The sequence below is a fragment of the Coregonus lavaretus genome, assembly GCF_964263955.1.
Source record: "Coregonus lavaretus genome assembly, chromosome: 26".
Lineage (NCBI taxonomy): Eukaryota > Metazoa > Chordata > Actinopteri > Salmoniformes > Salmonidae > Coregonus > Coregonus lavaretus.
In genome coordinates this window covers 586,091-605,922 of record NC_140013.1, presented here as the reverse complement: position 1 = coordinate 605,922, position 19,832 = coordinate 586,091, and the positions used below count along the sequence as shown (strand labels likewise).

The window sequence follows — 19,832 nt, the reverse complement described above, 5'->3', positions numbered from 1 at the left end:
ATGTGTAGGTAATCCTGTCTAATGCTGTTTTTTTTAATGTATCGCGTAGTAGAACTGCATAAGTGTTACGCTCCACTTTCTGGAGGACCGAGTTTTGAAATCAGTGGAATTAGAGTATGATAGCTAAGGAGATGGAGAAAACACCTGTCTCCGGATTACATCTTCAAACTAAGGGCAACCATTGCATCCGTGACAGGGAGAGGTTTCCATCCATGATGTATACGGGTAAGATAGTCTAGCTAGCTACATTTTCAGATATGACACTTTTCTAATTTTGACAAAAAGTCATTTTCATTTCAAGTTAAAGTTTACTGTTAGCTAGCTAGCTACATTTAGCTGGCTGGCTCGCTAGCTAACGTTACGTGTATTATCTTATTATTCGTATCTCAGAGCCATTTGCTTAGCTAGTTATAGCCTAATATTAGCTAGCTAACATTGAACCTGGTTGGTTAGATACCTGCAGATTCATGCAGGGTACTAACATCATGAGTTGTGATTATGGTTAATTGTTTAGCCAGCTAGCTGTTGATAGACATAAACGTAAATTCGGTCTGGCTATCTACTCCCATTTCAGAGCACTCTCGTCTGAGTGTACCAGAGCGCAGAATAACTGACGAATTTACAAACACTCAACACCCGTTGAATATGGTTGGTGTCAGTAAACGTTGGCATAAAAACGTAAATTGTTGCCAACGCTCTGGATAACATAAAAACAGCCTAACCAGCTCTGCTAGGGCGAGTAAAATGGTCAATGAACTGTTCTCTCATTTGTGTCTGGAAATAGCTAGCAAACTAGCCAACGTTAGCCAGATAGCTTTGGTGCTTGACTGTTGTTGTCTCTCCCGAGTGGCGCAGTGGTCTAAGGCACTGCATCGCAGTGCTAGCTGTGCCACTAGAGATCCTGGTTCGAATCCAGGCTCTGTCGTAGCCGGCCGCGACCGGGAGACCCATGGGGCGGCGCACAATTGGCCCAGCGTCGTCTAGGGTAGGGGAGGGAATGGCCGGCAGGGGATGTAGCTCAGTTTGTAGAGCATGGCGTTTGCAACGCCAGGGTTGTGGGTTCGATTCCCACGGGGGGTATAAAAAAAAAAAAAAAAATTAGAATAATAATGTATGCACTAACTGTAAGTCGCTCTGGATAAGAGCGTCTGCTAAATGACTAAAATGTCAAAAATGTCTAAAATGTTAGGACAGAACATTCGGATCAACCCTTAAAGAGATGGGTGGGGCTAAAGCTTAAGAGGGTGTGAATGATGCTGAATGGGTGTAGACAAAGAATAGCTCTCCAGTAGGTACCAAAACATTCAAAGGCCATTTTCTCAAAAGTGAGGTTACAAGTTGATCAACTTTCAAAGCAGAATTACTTTTCCATTGTTCTTCAAATGCAGTGTAAGATATACCATTTTGTAGCACTGTGTCTCTGCTTTTATCCAACTTAAAAAACACCATTTCAAACTTTGCTACATAAAACTGAATTAAGGCGGTTGGTAACATATCACCAAAGAGTTGATTAAAACACACTGTTTTGCAGTAGCCTCAACAGTACTCTCTGGTGTAGCACCATGGTGTAGCCGGACAGCTAGTTTCCGTCCTTCCATAGACTTACACAGTAATTATGACAACTTCCGGAGGATGTCCTACAACCTATCAGTTCTTGGAGCATTAACTGACATGTTGTCCACCCAATCAAAGGATCAGATAATTAATCTAGTACTGAAAGCATAAGCTACAGCTTGCTAGCACTGCAGTGCATAAAATGTGGTGAGTAGTTGACTCAGAGAGAAAAAGACAATAGTTAAACAGTTTTGAACAAAATAATTTATTCTAAAATGATGGAGAAGCAAGAAAGAGAAAGACAGAGAGAGAGAGATATATTTAGTTTAATTTCTTTCACTTTCACTTTAAAATGCACTATGCAGAAATCGCTTTGCTATTTCCTGGTTGCAGAAATTCTAATAGTTCGCTTAATTTCATTTTGTGTGACAAAACAAGGAAGTTTAGTGTAGAGAATAATTTTACCATCTAAACCGCTGTGAAATATTTGGCCACTTGCCCCGTTTAGGAAGTGGATTTCAGTGTGAGGGGATGCAGAAGCACGCCTCGTATGAGGACATTTTCAGATTATTATCAAAATGTGGGGGTCTTACTGACACTTTTAGAGTCACCGAAGCATCACCCAGGTGGGGGCAACATTTCAGTAGCGGAAAATTCAGCCTACCACCGGAAGAGGAGCCGTGAACGTTGGAGACGACAAGTTGCCCCATGAAGAGCTCCGGGGTCTGTCTGTCAAATGTTTCTACCTCCCTGCCTGGCTATAACATCAATGTTCCCTCCTGTGGGTGCAAAATGGTTTTGTTACAGTCTCTTGAGTTGAATGATTCTAGTCACTGGTAATTTTCCACAGTTGTTCAGTAACCTCTTTTACATACCGCACAGAGGAGTGAATTATTACTAGCTCATTATCTATAGGGCATTAAAAGCCAGGCGAAAAACTAGTTTCCTCTGGTTAGCCTTTAAAGATCCTATCACTCCTCTATCTTTGATATATACAGTGGGGAGAACAAGTATTTGATACACTGCCGATTTTGCAGGTTTTCCTACTTACAAAGCATGTAGAGGTCTGTAATGTTTATCATAGGTACACTTCAACTGTGAGAGACGGAATCTAAAACAAAAATCCAGAATGATTACTTATGATTTTTAAGTAATTTATTTGCATTTTATTGCATGACATAAGTATTTGATACATCAGAAAAGCAGAACTTAATATTTGGTACAGAAACCTTTGTTTGCAATTACAGAGATCATACGTTTCCTGTAGGTCTTGACCAGGTTTGCACACACTGCAGCAGGGATTTTGGCCCACTCCTCCATACAGACCTTCTCCAGATCCTTCAGGTTTCGGGGCTGTCGCTGGGCAATACGGACTTTCAGCTCCCTCCAAATATTTTCTATTGGGTTCAGGTCTGGAGACTGGCTAGGCCACTCCAGGACCTTGAGCTGCTTCTTACGGAGCCACTCCTTCGTTGCCCTGGCTGTGTGTTTCGGGTCGTTGTCATGCTGGAAGACCCAGCCACGACCCATCTTCAATGCTCTTACTGAGGGAAGGAGGTTGTTGGCCAAGATCTCGCGATACATGGCCCCATCCATCCTCCCCTCAATACGGTGCAGTCGTCCTGTCCCCTTTGCATAAAAGCATCCCCAAAGAATGATGTTTCCACCTCCATGCTTCACGGTTGGGATGGTGTTCTTGGTGTTGTACTCATCCTTCTTCTTCCTCCAAACACGGCGAGTGGAGTTTAGACCAAAAAGCTCTATTTTTGTCTCATCAGACCACATGACCTTCTCCCATTCCTCCTCTGGGTCATCCAGATGGTCATTGGCAAACTTCAGACGGGCCTGGACATGCGCTGGCTTGAGCAGGGGGACCTTGCGTGAGCTGCAGGATTTTAATCCATGATGGCGTAGTGTGTTACTAATGGTTTTCTTTGAGACTGTGGTCCCAGCTCTCTTCAGGTCATTGACCAGGTCCTGCCGTGTAGTTCTCGGCTGATCCCTCACCTTCCTCATGATCATTGATGCCCCACGAGGTGAGATCTTGCATGGAGCCCCAGACCGAGGGTGATTGACCGTCATCTTGAACTTCTTCCATTTTCTAATAATTGTGCCAACAGTTGTTGCCTTCTCACCAAGCTGCTTGCCTATTGTCCTGTAGCCCATCCCAGCCTTGTGCAGGTCTACAATTTTATCCCTGATGTCCTTACACAGCTCTCTGGTCTTGGCCATTGTGGAGAGGTTGGAGTCTGTTTGATTGAGTGTGTGGACAGGTGTCTTTTATACAGGTAACGAGTTAAAACAGGTGCAGTTAATACAGGTAATGAGTGGAGAACAGGAGGGCTTCTTAAAGAAAAACTAACAGGTCTGTGAGAGCCAGAATTCTTACTGGTTGGTAGGTGATCAAATACTTATGTCATGCAATAAAATGCAAATTAATTACTTAAAAATCATACAACGTGATTTTCTGGATTTTTGTTTTAGATTCCGTCTCTCACAGTTGAAGTGTACCTATGATAAAAATTACAGACCTCTACATGCTTTGTAAGTAGGAAAACCTGCAAAATCGGCAGTGTATCAAATACTCTCCCCACTGTATAGGCTGTGAGAACTGGTTAGAACCTGTTCTCATTTGTAATGTTCTTCTAAGGAAGTGGACCTTATCTATTTTCTTAGCTTGCCTCCCCCTAAAAGGGGGTATAGCGCTTTGTGTAGATGAAGTATAAAAATACTGTGTCATTTGTAAATGCTGAGAGAGTGATCTTACTTGCAATTGATCGAATAAACCTCGTATTGCTGATAAATGTGACCAACCAGCTCGATTCGGTCTTATGTAGCAAAATTTGAAATTGTGTTTTTTACATTGGATAAAAGTAGAGACTCAGCACTAGGAAATGGTATATCATACACTACAGTATAGGAACAATGGGAAAGTAATTCTGTTTGAAACTTTTGAGAAAATGGCCCTTGAACGTTTTGGTACCTACTGGAGAGCTCTTCTTTGTCTACACCCATTCAGCATCGTTCACACCCTTTTAGGCTTTAGCCCCACCCATCTGTTTAACGATTCACATGTGAGGCTATGTACTAAACAACCAAAGATTTCAAGACCAAAGGCTGGTTTATAAATGTGTTCGTAAATTTAATCTGGAGTGCCAGAGTGTGGACGTTCATAAACTCAGAGTGTTGTCAGATTGGCCGTTTGTAAATTCAGAGCGTTTCGCTCTCGGAGCGCACACTGGACACTCTGGCCGAAAAGTAGCTACTTCCAGACACAAATGAGAGAACAGCTCACTCTGACCATTTTACTCGCACTAGCAGAGCTGGTTAGGCTGTTTTCATGTTATCCAGAGCATTGGTGACTGCAACTGTGCTGTTGGCAATAATTTATTTACACTTTTTTTGCCAACGTTTACTGACACCGGCCATATTCAACGAGTGTTGAGCGTTCGTAAATTATTCTGCGCTCTGGTACACTCAGACGAGAGTGCTCTGAAATGGGAGTAGATAGCCAGAGCGAATTTACCAGCTACGTCTATTGACAGTTGTCGCAGTGACATCATAAACATTCAATTGAAATAGTTGCTTATATAGTGGAGTCTTTTGTTCAGACATGTAGCTAGCTAAATAATTAACCATAATCCCAACTCATAACGTTAATACCCTGCATGAATCTGCAGGTAGCTAACCAACCAGGTTCAATGTTAGTTAGCTAACATTAGGCTATAACTAGCAATGCAAATGGCTCTGAGATACGAATAATATTACTACACAGACCAACACGTAATGTTAGCTAGCTAGCCAGCCAGCTAATGTTAGCTAGCTAGCTAACAGTACACTTGAACTTGAAATGAAAACGAATTTCTGACAAAATTAGAAATGTATAATATCTGAAAATGTAGCTAGCTAGACTCTCTTACCCGTATACATGGATGGACGCTTCTCCCTCTCTGTCACGGATGCCATAGTTGCCCTTAGTTTGAAGATGTAATCTCGAGCCTTCTGTGTCCTCTTTTCAACTCCGTCTGCATATTTGCAATCATACGCCAGAATTTCCTCCATCTCCTTAGCTATCATACTCTAATTCCACAGATTTCAAAACTCGGTGCTCCATAAAGTGGAGAACAACACTTATGCAGTTCTACTAAGTGATATCTTTTAAAAAAAGCAGCATTAGAAAGGATTACCTACAAATACTGACCAGCTCATATTATGGATAGAAGCATGCTACATGGCAGACCAATCCGAACTCATCTCTCGGCATGTCCAGCCCACTCATTATCTCAGCCAATCATGGCTAGCGGGAAGGTTGCTGTCTTTTTCCTTGGCTAACCCAACTAGGCTCGTAATTTAACAATTGTATTCGTATTTACAGATGGAATTGAAGTTTGTTATTAACGCACATTAAAGTTCACATGTTCCAGTAGGCATTTCTGCCAAAAAACTTGTTTTGATCCAAAAATAAGGTTTATGTTCAAATGGCACTCCTGTGAAGTAGTGACGAGCGACATACGCCTAGTTTCCTGAAACGAGTTACAAATGAGTTCTGCCTGATTCCATGAACGAGTTTTCCTCAACACTCCGCTCAAGATACTACCTTTCCAAACTGCCTATCATCTGAAGACCATGACCCAAAAACTGCAATATCCCTAAACTTGTTTTTATTTATTTTTGTTTTTATTTTTATTTTTATTTTTAATGCAACTTTGAGATTGTTCTTGTGAAGAAAAGAGCTTTATAAAATAAATCCTTTATTATTATTATTAATAATAATATGAATAGAGTAAAACACTCAAAACCAAGCCCATCATTATCATATTTCCCAGCATGCTCTATTGCAGGTTAATGTTTTGAATTGTTTGTTTCAATATATTTTTTGCGACTGACGAGGCAAATACCTTACATGGAAATATTTTAATCTCATGCAAAACACAATTGATTGATTGATTTTATGCTATACAAAGATAAATAACAACCCGTTACTGAGATGGTTGTTTAAGTTTAGATGGTTTACATAGTCTGAAATATCAATCTTCACTACCTTGGCAGTCATTCTGAATGCAGGTTGCTGGTGATTAAAAGTTATAATTGTTTGATATCCTCACTCTGTTTTTAGAAATGTTTACAAATTAATTAAAATGAAAAGCTGAAATGTCTTGAGTCAATAAGTATTTAACCCCTTTTTAATGGCAAGCCTAAATAGGTTCAGGAGTAAAAATGTGCTTAACAAGTCACATAATAAGTTACATGGACTCACTCTGTGTGCAGTAATATTGTTTAACATGATTTTTGAATGACTACCTCATCTCTGTACTCCACACATACAATTACCTGTAAGGTCCCTCAGTCGACTAGTGAATTTCAAACACAGATTCAACCACAAAGACCAGGGAGGCAGACATTGAATATCCCTTTGACCATAGTGAAGTTATTATTTACACTTTGGATGGTGTATCAATACACCCAGTCACTACAAAGATACAGACGTCCTTCGTAACTCAGTTGCCGGAGAGGAAGGAAACTGCTCAGGGATTTCACCATGAGGTCAATGGTGACTTTAAAACAGTTACAGAGTTTAATGGCTATGATAGGAGAAAACTGAGGATGGATCAACAATATTGTAGTTACTCCACAATACTAACATAAATGACAGAGTGAAAAGAAGGAAGACTGTACAGAATAAAAGTATTCCAAAACATGCATCCTGTTTGCAGTAAGGCACTAAAGTAATACTGCAAAAAATGTGGCAAAGAAATTAACTTAATGTCCTGAATACAAAGCGTTATATTTTTGGACAAATCCAACCTAACACATCACTGAGTACCGCTCTTCATATTTTCAAGCATGGTGATGGCTGCATCATGTCATGGGTATGGTTATCATCGGCAAGGACTGGGGAGGTTTTTTTGGATAAAAAGAAACAGAATTTAGCTAAGCACAGGCAAAATCTGGTTCAGTCTGCTTTCCAACAGACACTGGGTGACAAATTCACCTTTCAGCAGGACAATAACCTAATACACTAGGCCAAATATACACTGGAGTTGCAAACCAAGACGACATTGAATGTTCCTGAGTGGCCGAGTTACACTATTGACTTAAATCGGCTTGCAAATCTATGGCAAGACTTGAAAATGGCTGTCTAGCAATGATCAACAACCAACTGGACAGAGCTTGAAGAATTTGAAAAAGAATAATGTGTAAATATTGTACAATCCAGGTGTGAAAAGCACTTAGAGACCCAGAAAGACTCACAGCTGTAATCGCTGCTAAAGGTGATTCTAACATGTATTGACTCAGGGGGAATACTTATGTAAATATATTTCAGCATTTCATTTTCAATACATTTGCAAACATTTCTAAAAACCTGTTTTCACTTTGTCATTATGGGTTATTGTGTGTAGATGGTTGAGATTTTTGTATTTATTTAATGCATTTTGAATTCAGGCTGTAATACAACAAAATGTGGAATAAGTAAAGCGGTATTAATACTTTCTGAAGGCACTGCAGGTAAAACCCTATATATATATAAAATAATATATGGTATACGAAGTGAAGCTATTTGCACTGAGTGGCATCTGACAAGGCAAATACTGTACATGGAAATATTTTAATCTGATACAAAACACTATTGATGAGTGTCCATCTGCATCTCCTGCAAAACCACATTAAACAACACAAAGGCCTGCCCACACACACGTGCATGCATGCACACACAAACACACACACAACACGAACACACAACAAATGTAAAAACACACACACGCACGCACGCACGCACGCATATACACCATACGCTCAACCAGAGGATAGCTCTCCTATTTGACTTTCATAGGCTCAACCAATGAGACCAAAACATCCAGGAAGACCCAACTCATCCCTCAGTGTCTCTGGGACCTGACTGGCTCTTTGCCAGCCACCAGGCAGATATGGGAGTTATCAATCCTTCGCTTAAACTTTGCTTTGTCAAATTTTGTTGTTCTGTCCATCAGTAAGATTTCTGGGGGGGAAATCCATTCATTTCTAAGGGAGACTCAAAAGATTTGGCATGGGTCTCCAGATCCTCAAAAAATTCTACAGATGCACCATCGAGAGCATTCTGACCGGTTGCATCACCGCCTGGTATGGCAACTGCTCGGCATCAGACCATAAGGCGCTACAGAGGGTAGTGTATACGGCCCAGTATATCACTGGGGCCAAGCTTCCTGCCATCCAGGATCTACAGTGGGGAGAACAAGTATTTGATACACTGCCGATTTTGCAGGTTTTCCTACTTACAAAGCATGTAGAGGTCTGTAATTTTTATCATAGGTACACTTCAACTGTGAGAGACGGAATCTAAAACAAAAATCCAGAATGATTACTTATGATTTTTAAGTAATTTATTTGCATTTTATTGCATAACATAAGTATTTGATCACCTACCAACCAGTAAGAATTCTGGCTCTCACAGACCTGTTAGTTTTTCTTTAAGAAGCCCTCCTGTTCTCCACTCATTACCTGTATTAACTGCACCTGTTTGAACTCGTTACCTATATAAAAGACACCTGTCCACACACTCAATCAAACAGACTCCAACCTCTCCACAATGGCCAAGACCAGAGAGCTGTGTAAGGACATCAGGGATAAAATTGTAGACCTGCACAAGGCTGGGATGGGCTACAGGACAATAGGCAAGCAGCTTGGTAAGAAGGCAACAACTGTTGGCACAATTATTAGAAAATGGAAGAAGTTCAAGATGACGGTCAATCACCCTTGGTCTGGGGCTCCATGCAAGATCTCACCTCGTGGGACATCAATGATCATGAGGAAGGTGAGGGATCAGCCCAGAACTACACGGCAGGACCTGGTCAATGACCTGAAGAGAGCTGGGACAACAGTCTCAAAGAAAATCATTAGTAACACACTACGCCGTCATGGATTAAAATCCTGCAGCGCACGCAAGGTCCCCCTGCTCAAGCCAGCGCATGTCCAGGCCCGTCTGAAGTTTGCCAATGACCATCTGGATGATCCAGAGGAGGAATGGGAGAAGGTCATGTGGTCTGATGAGACAAAAATAGAGCTTTTTGGTCTAAACTCCACTCGCTGTGTTTGGAGGAAGAAGAAGGATGAGTACAACCACAAGAACACCATCCCAACCGTGAAGCATGGAGGTGGAAACATCATTCTTTGGGGATGCTTTTCTGCAAAGGGGACAGGACGACTGCACCGTATTGAGGGGAGGATGGATGGGGCCATGTATCGCGAGATCTTGGCCAACAACCTCCTTCCCTCAGTAAGAGCATTGAAGATGGGTTGTGGTTGGTCTTCCAGCATGACAACGACCCGAAACACACAGCCAGGGCAACTAAGGAGTGGCTCCGTAAGAAGCATCTCAAGGTCCTGGAGTGGCCTAGCCAGTCTCCAGACCTGAACCCAATAGAAAATCTTTGGAGGGAGCTGAATGTCCGTATTGCCCATCGACAGCCCCCAAACCTGAAGGATCTGGAGAAGGTCTGTATGGAGGAGTGGGCCAAAATCCCTGCTTCAGTGTGTGCAAACCTGGTCAAGACCTACAGGAAACGTATGATCTCTGTAATTGCAAACAAAGGATTATGTACCAAATATTAAGTTCTGCTTTTCTGATGTATCAAATACTTATGTCATGCAATAAAATGCAAATTAATAACTTAAAAATCATACAATGTGATTTTCTGGATTTTTGTTTTAGATTCCGTCTCTCACAGTTGAAGTGTACCTATGATAAACATTACAGACCTCTACATGCTTTGTAAGTAGGAAAACCTGCAATATCTGCAGTGTACTTGTTCTCCCTACTGTATATACTAGGCAATGTCAGAGGAAGGCCCAAAAAATTGTCAAAGATTCCAGTCACCCAAGTCATACACTGTTCTCTCTGCTCCCGCATGGCAAGCGGTACTGGAGCGCCAAGTGTAGGACCAAAATAATCCTTAACAGCTTCTACCCCCAAGCCATAATAAGACTGCTGGACAATGAATCAAATGGGCACCCGGACTATTTACATTGACGCTACTCGCTGTTTATTATCTATGCATAGTCACTTTACCCCTACCTACATGTACTAACCTGTACCCCCGCACATTGACTCGGTATAGCCTCGTTATTGTTATTTTGTGTTACTTATTTTTTAAACATTATTTAGTAAATACTTTCTTAACTCTTTCTTGAACTGCATTATTGGTTAAGGGCTTTTAAGTAAGCATTTCGCTTTAAGGTTGTATTCGGCGCATGTGACAAATAAAATTTGATTTGAACTAGAGACACCATCTTTTATGAAGAAAAAATACTATATATGTCCTCTACCATTAGCAACTGTAATTTCATTTCTAGGGTAAATTAGTTGAAATTAAATAGAACGAGAAAATAACTACCGCAACTTTACTTTTGTACCTGCCGGCGGGGCGGAAGAAACGCAGATGGAAGTAACAGCTGGTGCCAGGAAGAAACGCAGATGGAAGTAACAGCTGGTGCCAGAGACTCAGAGCTACAACATGTTATATCATACACTGCAGTTGAGGAACAATGGTAAAGTAATTCTGCTTTGAAAGTTGATAAACCTGTAACCCTACTTTTGAGAAAATGTCCCTTGAATGTTTTGGTACACCTACTGGAGAGCACTTCTTTGTCTACACCTCTTCAGCATTGGTCACACCCTCTGAAGCCTTTGCCCCACCCATCTCTTTAAGGATTTACGTGAGGCCATGTGCTAAACAGAGTGAGTAAGGTAGTGTAGTAAACAAGATTTCAAGACTAAAAGTGGTGGAAGTAGTAGCGTACAATCAGGAAAAACTCCAGGTAAAAATACACTTTATCTAGTCCTAACCTGACCTTAGGGCAGGTCATGTTTTTCTTCACATTACTGTGGTAAACACAGGATACAGAAGGTGTAAACAGTACAGTTAAATGGTACTTGCATATTTGCATAGTAGCAATATGAAAAATAGAAAGGGTCCAGACAAAATATTTTATAAATATTTTATCATTATGAGATGATGCTAACCCAGACACTACGGGTGTGCCGAGTAGTCGGACAAAACGAGTATCGTAACGGATATGGGCAATTTTCTGGGTACGATTATGATCCAATCATTTTTTGTAATAATCTATGATCTGAAAAAAAGTTTTTTTTCCGGTGCCAGCAAGCATGTTTCTCGTGTTAGTCACAGAGTTTCTTAAACATACTGTACTGTCTTTGAGTCAGTCATGTGCGTGGTCTAAATAACTCAACTGGCTGGTTCGCCTGTCTGTAAAGAGAAGGGCGGGCTGTACGTTGATCCTGCTGCTCTGACTGGATAGAGTGAAGCTGTATTTCTCTGTCCACTTCCTTCATAACTTCACCCGATCACATTTCCTCTAATTTATTTGGCCTGATCATTTAGATTGCTGCTACCTGCTACTATGATGAATCACATGGCGAGGAGGACGTTTGCTAAATAGCTATCAATGTGTATAATATCTAACAAGTGGGGTAAGGGTAGGGAAAAAATATGAAACGCTAATGCGCATTCTGACTGAATGACAGCAAACTTGTCTGCTCGCTGCAAATTGAGGACACACAGACACACATACACCCCTCTGTGCGCTGCTCCTAATCTGCAGCTTTTTTGCAGTGAGACTGTGCAGGGAGGTATTTTGCCAACATCTATTTAGGCATATTAAAACACTTGCGTTTTTTCCGATCACGAGTATCATCCGATCAGACTATCAACTGTCAATTTACTGATACGATTACGAATATATGTATGGCCATGTCGGCACACCCCTACCAGACACACTTGTCTAAATTGATGGGTCATGTGAAATGAATGATATATCCACCTCCCCGCCACATGTAGTTAAGTGGATGAAATCAAATCAAATGTTATTTTCCACATGCGCCGAAAAAAACTGGTGTAGACCCTTACTTACAAGCCCTTAACCAACAATGCAGTTTTAAGAAAAAAAGTATTAAGTAAAAAATTTATGAGTAAAAAATTAAAATAACAAATAATTAAAGAGCAGCAGTAAAATAAAATAACAGTAGGGATGCTATAGACAGGGGGTACCGGTACAGAGTCAATGTGCGGGGGCACCGGTTAGTCGAGGTAATTGAGGTAATATGTACACTACCGTTCAAAAGTTTGTGGTCACTTAGAAATGTCCTTGTTTTCCATGAAAACATAAATTAAGTGAGTTTGAATAGGAAATATAGCAAAATGAATAGGAAATGTAGTCATTGACAAGGTTAGAAATAATGATTTTTAATAGAAATAAATAATTGTGTCCTTCAAACTTTGCTTTTGTCAAAGAGTCCTCCATTTGCAGCAATTACAGCCTTGCAGACCTTTGGCATTCTAGTTGTCAATTTGTTGAGGTAATCTGAAGAGATTTCACCCCATGTTTCCTGAAGCACCTCCCACAAGTTGGACTGCCTTGATGGGCACTTCTTAAGTACCATACGGTCAAGCTGCTCCCACAACAGCTCAATAGGGTTGAGATCCGGTGACTGTGCTGGCCACTCCATTATAGACAGAATACCAGCTGACTGCTTCTTCCCTAAATAGTTATTGCATAGTTTGGAGCTGTGCTTTGGGTCATTGTCCTGTTGTAGGAGGAAATTTGCTCCAATCAAGTGCCATCCACAGGGTATGGCCTGGCGTTGAAAAATGGAGTGATAGCCTTCCTTCTTCAAGATCCCTTTTACCCTGTACAAATCTCCCACTTTACCACCACCAAAGCACCCCCAGACAATCACATTGCCTCAACCATGCTTGACAGATGGCATTAAGCACTCCTCCAGCATCTTTTCATTTGGTGTGCGTCTCACAAATGTTCTTCTTTGTGATCCGAACACCTCAAACTTCGATTCGTCTGTCCATAACACTTTTCTCCAATCTTCCTCTGTCCATTGTCTGTGTTCCTTTGCCCATCTTAATATTTTCTTTTTATTGGCCAGTCTGAGATATGGCTTTTTCTTTGCAACTCTGCCTAGAAGGTCAACATCCCGGAGTCGCCTCTTCACTGTTGACGTTGAGACTGGTGTTTTGCGGGTACTATTTAATGAAGCTGCCAGTTGAGGACCTGTGAGGCGCCTGTTTCTCAAACTATACACTAATGTATTTGTCCTCTTGCTCAGTTATGCACCGGGGCCTCCCACTCCACTTTCTATTCTGGTTAAAGCCAGTTTGCGCTGTTCTGTGAAAGGAGTAGTACACAGCGTTGGACGCGATCTTCAGTTTCTTGGCAATTTCTCGCATGGAATAGCCTTTATTTCTCAGAACAAGAATAGATTGTTCTTTGTTTCTGGCCATTTTGAGCCTGTAATCAAACCTACAATTGCTGATGCTCCAAATACTCAACTAGTCTGAAGAAGGCCAGTTTTATTGCTTCTTTAATCAGCGCAACAGTTTTCAGCTGTGCTAACATAATTGCAAAATGGTTTTCTAATGATCAATTAGCCTTTTAAAATGATAAACTTGGATTAGCAAACACAACGTGCCATTGGAACACAGGACTGATGGTTGCTGATAATGAGCCTCTGTACGCCTAGGTAGATATTCCATTAAAAATCAGCCATTTCCAGCTACAATTGCCATTTAAAATATTAACAATGTCTTTGTGAATGTTGACCTGTTTAAAGGTCTTGCTCACATTGGCTACCGAGTCGTCCGGAAGTGCTGGTGCTCTCATGCATGCTTCAGTGTTGCTTGCCTCGAGGTGAGCATAAAAGGCATTTACCTCATCTGGCAGGCTCGCGTCACTGGGCAGCTCGCGGCTGGATTTCCCTTTGTAGTCCGTAATAGTTTTCAAGCCCTGCCACATCCGACGAGCGTCAGAGCTGTAGGATGTAGTAGGATTCAATCTTAATCCTGTATTGACGCTTTGCCTGTTTGATGGTTCGTCTGAGTGCATAACAGGATTTCTTATGAGGTCAGATTTGCCAAATGGAGGGCGAGGGAGAGCTTTGTATGTGTCTCTGTGTGTGGAGTAAAGGTGGTCTAGAGTTTTTTTCCCTCTGGTTGCACATGTGACATGCTGGTAAAAATTAGGTAAAACGGATTTAAGTTTGCCTGCATTAAAGTCCCCGGCCACTAGGAGCGCCACTTTTGGGTGAGCATTTTCTTGTTTGCTGATGGCCTTATACAGTGAGGGAAAAAAGTATTTGATCCCCTGCTGATTTTGTACATTTGCCCACTGACAAAGTAATGATCAGTCTATAATTTTAATGGTAGGTTTATTTGAACAGTGAGAGACAATAACAACAACAAAAATCCAGAAAAACGCATGTCAAAAATGTTATAAATTGATTTGCATTTTAATGAGGGAAGTAAGTATTTGACCCCTCTGCAAAACATTACTTAGTACTTGGTGGCAAAACCCTTGTTGGCAATTACAGAGGTCAGACGTTTCTTGTAGTTGGCCACCAGGTTTGCACACATCTCAGGAGGGATTTTTCCCACTCCTCTTTGCAGATCTTCTCCAAGTCATTAAGGTTTCGAGGCTGACGTTTGGCACCTCAAACCTTCAGCTCCCTCCACAGATTTTCTATGGGATTAAGGTCTGGAGACTGGCAAGGCCACTCCAGGACCTTAATATGCTTCTTCTTGAGCCACTCCTTTGCTGCCTTGGCCGTGTGTTTTGGGTCATTGTCATGCTGGAATACCCATCCACGACCCATTTTCAATATCCTGGCTGAGGGAAGGAGGTTCTCACCCAAGATTTGACGGTACATGGCCCCGTCCATCGTCCCTTTGATGCTGTGAAGTTGTCCTGTCCCCTTAGCAGAAAAACACCCCCAAAGCATAATGTTTCCACCTCCATGTTTGATGGTGGGGATGGTGTTCTTGGGGTCATAGGCAGCATTCCTCCTCCTCCAAACACGGCGAGTTGAGTTGATGCCAAAGAGCTCCATTTTGGTCTCATCTGACCACAACACTTTCACCAAGTTCTCCTCTGAATCATTCAGATGTTCATTGGCAAACTTCAGACGGGCATGTATATGTGCTTTCTTGAGCAGGGGGACCTTGCGGGCGCTGCAGGATTTCAGTCCTTCACGGCGTAGTGTGTTACCAATTGTTTTCTTGGTGACTATGGTCCCAGCTGCCTTGAGATCATTGACAAGATCCTCCCGTGTAGTTCTGGGCTCTCATGATCATTGCAACTCCACGAGGTGAGATCTTATAATAATAATAATAATATGCCATTTAGCAGACGCTTTTATCCAAAGCAACTTACAGTCTTGCGTGCATACATTTTTTTCTTGTGTATGGGTGGTCCCGGGGATCGAACCCACTACCCTGGCGTTACAAGCAACGTGCTCTACCAGCTGAGCTACAGAGGACCACATCTTGCATGGAGCCCCAGGCCGAGGGAGATTGACAGTGCTTTGTGTTTCTTCCATTTGCAAATAATCACACCAACCGTTGTCACCTTCTCACCAATAATATAAAAAAGTGTTAAACAAATCGATTAGATTAGATTTAGTCTTAATCTTTAACTTAGATTTTTGGTTGAGATGGAGAAGTGAATCCAACACATCAACTATAAATTTGTAGACAAGCTGTATGTTGAATTGCATTTGGTTGTCAACGCAACCAAATATCAACATTTGAAGGAGATACTCGTTAAAGAAAAAATCTTTGTCCAGTTCAAGGTGAGTAATCGCTGTTCAGATGCTCTTTTTGGTCATAAGAGACGGTAGCAGCAACGTTATGTACAAAATAAGTACAAAAATAAGTTACAAACAACGCAAAAACAAAAACAAAAATAGCACAGTTGGTTAGGAGCCCGTAAAACGGCAGCCATCCCCTCCTGCGCCAATCGATCTCTGAGAAATTAGAATTCAAGGCACACTTAACCCAGCATGGCTACCACAGCTTTCTGCAGCAATACTAAATCCCATCTGGTTTGGTCATTTGATTTTCAACAGCACAATGACCCAACACACCTCCTGGCTGTGTAAGGGCTATTTTAACAAGAAGGAGAGTGATGGAGTGCTGCATCAGATGACCTGGCCACAGTCCCCCGACATCAACCCAATTGAGATGGTTTGTGATGAGTCAGACAGCAGAGTGAAGGAAAAACAGCCAACAAGTGCTCATCTTATAGCTTATGTGGGAACTCCTTCAAGACTGTTGGAAAAGCATGCCAGGTGAAGCTGGTTGAGAGAATGCCAAGAGTGTGCAAAGCTGTCATTAAGGCAAAGGGTGGCTATTTGAAGAATCTCAAATATAGAATATTATGATTTGTTTAACACTTTTTTAGTTACTACATGATTCCATATGTCTTATTTCATAATTTTGATGTCTTCACTAATATTCTACAATGTAAAAAATAGTAAAAATAAAGAAAAACCCTTGAATGAGTAGGTGTGTCCAAACTTTGGACTGGTACTGTATGTGTGAAGTTATTGTCCTGTGAAGTGAAAATTAACACATTCCCACAGTCTGTCATTGTGGTGCTTGGAATAGAACCGCCATCATTTCACACAGGTTTTTATACATACAGTGGGGAGAACAAGTATTTGATACACTGCCGATTTTGCAGGTTTTCCTACTTACAAAGCATTTAGAGGTCTGTAATTTTTATCATAGGTACACTTCAACTGTGAGAGACGGAATCTAAAACAAAAATCCAGAAAATCACATTGTATGATTTGCATTTTATTGCATGACATAAGTATTTGACCACCTACCAACCAGTAAGAATTCCGGCTCTCACAGACGTGTTAGTTTTTCTTTAAGAAGCCCTCCTGTTCTCCACTCATTACCTGTATTAACTGCACCTGTTTGAACTCGTTACCTGTATAAAAGACACCTGTCCACACACTCAATCAAACAGACTCCAACCTCTCCACAATGGCCAAGACCAGAGAGCTGTGTAAGGACATCAGGGATAAAATTGTAGACCTGCACAAGGCTGGGATGGGCTACAGGACAATAGGCAAGCAGCTTGGTGAGAAGGCAACAACTGTTGGCGCAATTATTAGAAAATGGAAGAAGTTCAAGATGACGGTCAATCACCCTTGGTCTGGGGCTCCATGCAAGATCTCACCTCGTGGGGCATCAATGATCATGAGGAAGGTGAGGGATCAGCCCAGAACTACACGGCAGGACCTGGTCAATGACCTGAAGAGAGCTGGGACCACAGTCTCAAAGAAAACCATTAGTAACACACTACGCCGTCATGGATTAAAATCCTGCAGCGGACGCAAGGTCCCCCTGCTTAAGCCAGCGCATGTCCAGGCCCGTCTGAAGTTTGCCAATGACCATCTGGATGATCTATAGGAGGAATGGGAGAAGGTCATGTGGTCTGATGAGACAAAAATAGAGCTTTTTGGTCTAAACTCCACTCGCCGTGTTTGGAGGAAGAAGAAGGATGAGTACAACCCCAAGAACACCATCCCAACCGTGAAGCATGGAGGTGGAAACATCATTCTTTGGGGATGCTTTTCTGAAAAGGGGACAGGACGACTGCACCGTATTGAGGGGAGGATGGATGGGGCCATGTATCGCGAGATCTTGGCCAACAACCTCCTTCCCTCAGTAAGAGCATTGAAGATGGGTCGTGGCTGGGTCTTCCAGCATGACAACGACCCGAAACACACAGCCAGGGCAACGAAGGAGTGGCTCCGTAAGAAGCATCTCAAGGTCCTGGAGTGGCCTAGCCAGTCTCCAGACCTGAACCCAATAGAAAATCTTTGGAGGGAGCTGAAAGTCCGGATTGCCCAGTGACAGCTCCGAAACCTGAAGGATCTGGAGAAGGTCAGTATGGAGGAGGCGGCCAAAATCCCTGCTGCAGTGTGTGCAAACCTGGTCAAGACCTACAGGAAACGTATGATATCTGTAATTGCAAACAAAGGTTTCTGTACCAAATATTAAGTTCTGCTTTTCTGATGTATCAAATACTTATGTCATGCAATAAAATGCAAATTAATTACTTACAAATCATACAATGTGATTTTCTGGATTTTTGTTTTAGATTCCGTCTCTCACAGTTGAAGTGTACCTATGATAAAAATTACAGACCTCTACATGCTTTGTAAGTAGGAAACCCTGCAAAATCGGCAGTGTATCAAATACTTGGTCTCCCCACTGTATGTGTCTTAGTTCATATTTTTGTACATGCGCGTGAGCTATTTGTCCTACCTCTTTATGGCTTCTTCCTGTCTTCTTTTCTTATCGTGTTTCTCTTGAAGGTAGGCCCAGTTGGTCTCCTTCCGGACACGGTCGCTCTCACGGGCGATGTCAGAGGCATTCTGGATGACCAGTCCGTCATAGGCCCTGAGTCCACTGTCCTCCACATCCTGGAAGAACCTGCTGAACCTGCTGAACGATGCTTCCTCTACGTGAGAAGTCATTGTTCTTCACTGGCAGTGGAGCAGAAAGCACTGCAAACAGAGGGATAGGGTAGAGACACAGACAGGGCTGAGTTACATGTTAAGGAGGTCTAGTCAATAGTAATGATGTCTGAGCAGGCAAATGAGAGGTGTTCGACATGCATAGTCCCACTGGGCACAAACTGGTTGAATCAATGTTGTTTCAACATAATTTGTCAACGTAGTGTGATGTGGAATCTATGTGGAAAAAAGTAATCAACGTAAACTGTTGTTTTGAGGGTGAAATTTCAACCACAGGATTATGTCATAATTGTAACCAATTTACAACATAGTTTATACAAGATTTGACTATGTTGAATTTGTACCATTGAAACAAAGTCAGACCTTCAAAGTCAGTTATATCCATTATCAGGGGCAGCACCTCCTACTTGAGAGGTGATATATAGCTATTAATTTGGTCTCCCTTCCAGGGTTTTAACCAAGCCCAGCTTTTATATTCGTCACTGACTACTACCAATATGCTATCGTAAGATTGATTATTGAAAGACCTCTTAATAACTCAATATATTCACGGTTGCTATCGAAATCATTCCAAAGGGTATGTTTAACAGAGCAAATGAAATGTAACCAGACTTTGTCATATGTCATCAATGATACTATTTAGGCCTATATAGCATTTGCAAAGTAATCAACAGCAATTGTTTTGATTCAACCCAGGGATCAAATAAAAATAGACTACATATAGGCATAGGGTTTCAAGCTTTGGTTGATTTTAAATGTAATCTTCAAGTTAATCATTAAAATGTTGGATTCACGTCTCCATTTCAACCAAAAATCGGAGTTAAAGAAGAGGACTAAATCAAATCAAACTTTATTTAAAGTGCATTTAAAGTTTGATTAGATTAGAAATTAGTCCTATTCTTTAACTTTTGGTTGAGATGGA

General features: G+C 41.6%; 1 protein-coding gene across 1 annotated transcript in view; it reads right to left on the bottom strand.

The window, feature by feature from the left end:
- The window catches only part of LOC311101685 (neuronal tyrosine-phosphorylated phosphoinositide-3-kinase adapter 2-like), a gene marked incomplete at both ends in the record, with an annotated part of 118,074 nt that extends 99,164 nt beyond the window's left edge, over positions 1 to 18,910 (bottom strand). The window contains one exon of the mRNA XM_084142836.1: positions 18,699 to 18,910. Within this exon, the coding sequence (XP_083998962.1) occupies positions 18,699 to 18,910 (212 nt within the window). The remainder of the gene's footprint in view (positions 1 to 18,698) is intronic.
- Positions 18,911 to 19,832: the final 922 nt, after the last annotated feature.